Consider the following 4,795-nt stretch of genomic DNA (forward strand, 5'->3'; position numbering starts at 1 on the left):
TTTACATTCTGTTGAGATCTTGAGCCGATCTAATGGCTCATTTAGTTGCTGTTTTGTTCCTCATATGACCTGATACTGCTGATAAAAAACATGTAAAAGTCTTCCTCCCGGCTGGAGGCTTATAAACAAACTGAAACATTCATACTCTGGGGTCTCCTTCAGAGAAGGAAAACAACCCCTTACAGGATTTATAAAGAGTCTGAGTTACAAAAGAAAAAACTGCATAATAGAAGATTTGTTTACTGTTTATACAGCTCATGAAAAAAGATAAAAACAGTGATATGATGTAAGAAGCTGTGAGCAAAAAATCAAAATGACCGAGGAACTGCTGACAAAAAAATAATATATGTGCTGTGATCACTGAGGCGGAGCATAAGGGGGCTGATGTGAAATGGATGAATGCCCCTGTCTGATTTCTTCTACTGTCCAGCTGCCCAAATCTTGTTGTAGACCAGCCTTAGAAAGCTGGTCTGCTTCCTCATTTTTATCCCTGTAAATGTGGCAAAAGGTAACCTTATTAAAAGATGTCTTTAAAAAGGTAATTTCTTCAACAAGAGTCTTCAGAATCTGGTTTTGACAAGATGCATTTCCATTGACCCATTTTATGACATTCAATGAATCCCCGAAGATTTGAATTGTGAAGATATTTCTGTGAAGTAACCAGCATAGGAGAAAGCGCAAAGCAGACAACTCAGCATAGTTATTTGTGCCAGGTCCAAGCCCTACAGATGCTTTTAAAGTATGTTCAGGATTTAAGTGGATGCACAGGCCCGCTCCAGCCTTATTATTTTGGGAAGCCCCATCAAAAAAAGCCCAAGGAATGCCCTCCAGAATATTAACAGGCTTTTGATTATTTTTTGGATTTTTGGCTTCAGGGATCGGAATGGCAGAGTATATAGCAGCACAATTGATAGCAATGGCGGAAGTGGGGGTGTCCTTGTCTTGAAACAGACTTTTGTTCCTAGCTAGCCATACTCCCCAAAAGAAAATAAGAGGCAAGTTTCTCATGTTTCCCTCCGGGTAGTTTTGCCACCATTTCCTCCAGGCTTCTTCCAGAGGATCATCACCCCACTGAGCCTTCACCTTGAGTATAAAAGTTACCTCCTCCCAATTTTTTTTGAGACTGCACAGGCTGTGAAAAGATGACTGATAGATTCCTCTTCAGACTTGCACAAAGGGCATCTCCCAGGCCCGACTAGGAATCTGGCTTGTAAGATGTCCCAGGTTGGGACCTTCCTTTTTAGAATGCACCATAGGAAGAGCCTGGCCTTGGCTGGGCATTTTAGTTTCCATATGTTTTTTGACCACCAGTCTGGTATTCCCCAGCCTTTCTTTCCCATTAAGAAAGTATACCCATCTTTTGGAGAATAGTCCCCTGTTTTGCCTTGAGCCCAAATCAATCGATCTGGTTCGTCTTTAAGCCTGACATTTGAGCGTTGCAGTTCTTTGACATAAGCCACCCACTCGTTCTTCCATCTGACATTTATTCCTAGGTCTTCATCATTCTGCCAAGCCTGTCCCCATATGGTAGATTGGCCTACTTTCTCCACCTGATTTAGAGTTGTAATTCCTTTGCTGTCAAGATGTCTGAGAAACCCAGGTGACAAGGCAAAAGCTTCATTGCAACCTACCCAGGGATCTCTGCCGATTCTGATCTGTCTTCCATCTCCCACTTTCCATGCTAGTCCTTGTTCAATCACTGAAAAGGCTTCCACCGTGGCCTTCCAGATAGCTGAAATATTCTTCATTTTCTTATCTTGTCTCCGAATCCAGTCTTCCACAGGAACTGGATCGATGTACTTCCTTTTCACCACCCTTGTCCAAAGATTCTCCATGGAGATTAATCTCCAGCCTGATTTAGCTGCTAGTGAAAGACTGAACTCAGGGAGTCTTTTTATTCCCCATCCTCCCCAATCTTTTGGTCTAGCCACCTTATCCCATGCCACCCAGGGTAAGACAGAGGACTCTTTTGTTCCTGCCCATAGAAATCTACAACAAATTCTTCTGATTTTCTCCATCACTCCTTTAGGGACCCAAGTCAAAGCAGCCCAGTATACTGGGATGGCTAACAATACTGATTTGATAAGAGTCAATCTGCCAGCTCTGGAGAGCCACCTGAAACTCCAGTGTGAAATTCTGGCTTCTATCTTTGCTATAAGCCAGTTCCAGTCCTCTTTTTTGTATGCTGCTGGCTTTAGCCAAAATCCCAGATATTTGAAAGGAGAGTCCAGTGGCTGATGGGGGAAGGGGAAGAGATTAGCCATCCTAGTCCTTTCTCTTCTGTCAAAATCTGCCACACAAACTTGTGATTTCCTAAAGTTTATCTGCATTCCAGTAGCTTTCAGAAATAGATCGAAAATGCATTTTAACTCCTTAAGTTCATTGAAAGATCCATTGGTGAAAATCAATATATCATCGACAAAAAGCAGGTGAGTGATAAAAAGATTAATTGCTACCTCAATACCTTTTACCTTCTCCTCTCTTCTGGCTTTGTGAATCAATCTGCTTAGCCCTTCTGCCACTAGAAGAAACAGGAGAGGGGATAACGGACATCCTTGCCTGAGGCCTCTTTGGCTGTTAAAAAAAGGGGATGCTGCTCCATTGATCAGAACTGCAAAACTGACATTTGAGATGCAGCCCATAATCCAACTAATAAAAGTATAGTTGAAACCCACATGAGTAAGCAGCAACCGGAGGTAGAGCCAGTTTATTCGGTCATATGCTTTAGAGAGATCTATTTTGAGGACCGCTCCCTTCTTTTTCTTCAGTCTGACACTATGAATAACCTCCTGGGCTACTCCAATGGCTTCATGAATTTGTCTTCCATCCAGAAAACCAAATTGTTCCATTGAGATATTTCTTGACAAGATAGGAACAATTCTGATAGCAATAACCTTTGCAATGATCTTGTAAATACAATTGCACAAGGAGATTGGTCTGAAATCTTCAAAGCTCTCTGGATCATCCTTCTTTGGTATGAGAGCAATAAAAGTTGAATTGAAAGGTCTGTAGACTTCTCCTTTCTGTCTTGACTCTTCTACTACCTCAGTGATTTCAGAGCCTATTTGGTCGAAAAAGAAGAGAAAAAGTTCTATGGTCCAGCCATCAGGGCCTGGACTTTTATCCTTGGCCATAAGCTTCATGGCTGCTTCAACCTCCTCCTTGGAAACAGGAATTGAAAGCTCTTCTGCTTCCTCCTCCTCCATGAATCTTGGAAAACATTGAGCTGTTCTTATGAATTCTGCTATGGTAGCCTCTCCCGGGTCAGAGAAAATATTCTGGAAATGTCTCTGTCCTAAACCAGATAGATCTGAAAAAGATTTTACTTCCCTCCCTTCTTCATCTTTAAGGCTCCAAATAGTATTAACAGATTTCCTGCCTTTGGCATAGTTATGAAAAAAACTAGTATTTTCATCCCCTGATTTTAGCCAAATGGCCCTACTCTTAAGCCTCCATTCTTCTTCCTTATCCAAGAGGATTTTTTTTTTAAGCTTCTCCAGATGAAGGATTCTGTCCTTTGAAGCCTGCGAAAAATATCCATCTCCCTCAGTGCTTTCCATAAGCTTAAGCTCCTCCCTAATTCTATTCAGTTCTTCATTCTGTTTTAATTTCCGGTCCTTTGCCCAGGAGATAGTAGCTTTCTTCAATCTTTTGAGATTCTCCATGAACAGGTAGCTCTTATCCTCTCTTGCATTTCTGTCAGGATGGATCCAAGTTTCCTTAAAAAGGTTATTGTAAGAAGGGTCTTGGAGCCAAGAAGAATTGAATTTAAAAGGGGCAGGAGGTTTTGGGGGAGGAAAAGAAAGGTCCAAAAAAACAGGGAAGTGATCTGAATTGCCTATTTCCTCAACCCACTGCCTGAGAATAGGAGCTTTGGAAGTTAGGTCCTCAGATAATAGGAAGCGATCTAATCTTTTGGCGATCCGATCCTCCCCTATCCTTCTGTTCCTCCAGGTAGGCTTAAGTTTGTTCGGGGAGGGATCTATGAGGTTGTTTTCCGATAGAAGATTAAGGAAGAAAGCCGATAGAGGATCTTCTCTAGCTGATGGACCCCATGCTTCAGCTCTGCCTATAGAGAAATTTAAATCACCCCCCATAATCAGCATAGAGGACTTCAACACAGATTTTGTCATCAAATCATCCCAAAAAGACTCCCTTCCTTGACAGGGACCATAAATATTTACTAAAGAGATGGGGAAGGTGAAATCAGGAGAAAAAACCTCCATACCCATAACTTGTTTCATCCCCCACTGGTTAATGACCTTAATGCGCCCTTCTTTGAACCCAATTGCAAGGCCCCCCGAGTGTCCAGATGAATCTATTGCAGAAAAAGTCCATCCTGGCAGAAGGGCTTTTAGCATTGATTCTATCTCAGAAGCCTTCCCCAAGGTTTCTTGCAAAAAAATAATATCAACATTTGAGTTAAGGATCCACTCTTTCAAGGCCAGTTTTTTAGGTTTGCTGGCCAAACCTCTACAATTCCAGGATGACAGAATCATTTAATAACAGAAACAGGGGGCTGCACAGCTCTAAGAACCCCAGGGATAGAATATTGTTTACCATCTGCTACATCCAACTTTGCTTTAAGTTTTGCCTTGGACATGTCCGATTTCCTACCTCTCTTGTTTTTGGCACAGCTCTGAGAGGGCGACTGTCCTAAACCTCCAATAACCCCCGACATACCAGGCTTCCCTCCCAAAGATCTAAGGTTGTATGGACATGGGGTACGAGAAACTGGGTGAGCAAGAGGGGGCCATATATCTTCACAATTCAAATCAAGAGACGGCATGGCCGC

The 4,795-nt window shown here is 42.3% G+C and overlaps 1 protein-coding gene across 1 annotated transcript; it reads right to left on the reverse strand.

Moving 5' to 3' along the window:
• Positions 1-357: 357 nt before the first annotated feature.
• Positions 358-4,361, reverse strand: LOC149175302 (uncharacterized). Its single transcript, XM_089421107.1, has 3 exons — positions 2,895-4,361; positions 1,252-2,324; positions 358-1,132 (listed from the first exon to the last, which is right to left on the reverse strand). Exons 1-3 carry the CDS (start codon positions 4,359-4,361, stop codon positions 358-360), a joined length of 3,315 nt encoding a protein of 1,104 aa, XP_089277233.1.
• Between the last annotated feature and the right edge of the window lie 434 nt (positions 4,362-4,795).

The sequence above is a fragment of the Pinus tabuliformis genome, chromosome 4_1, assembly GCF_031772625.1.
Source record: "Pinus tabuliformis cultivar Carrire ecotype Pingquan chromosome 4_1, CPIR1, whole genome shotgun sequence".
In the NCBI taxonomy this organism is placed as follows: Eukaryota; Viridiplantae; Streptophyta; class Pinopsida; order Pinales; family Pinaceae; genus Pinus; species Pinus tabuliformis.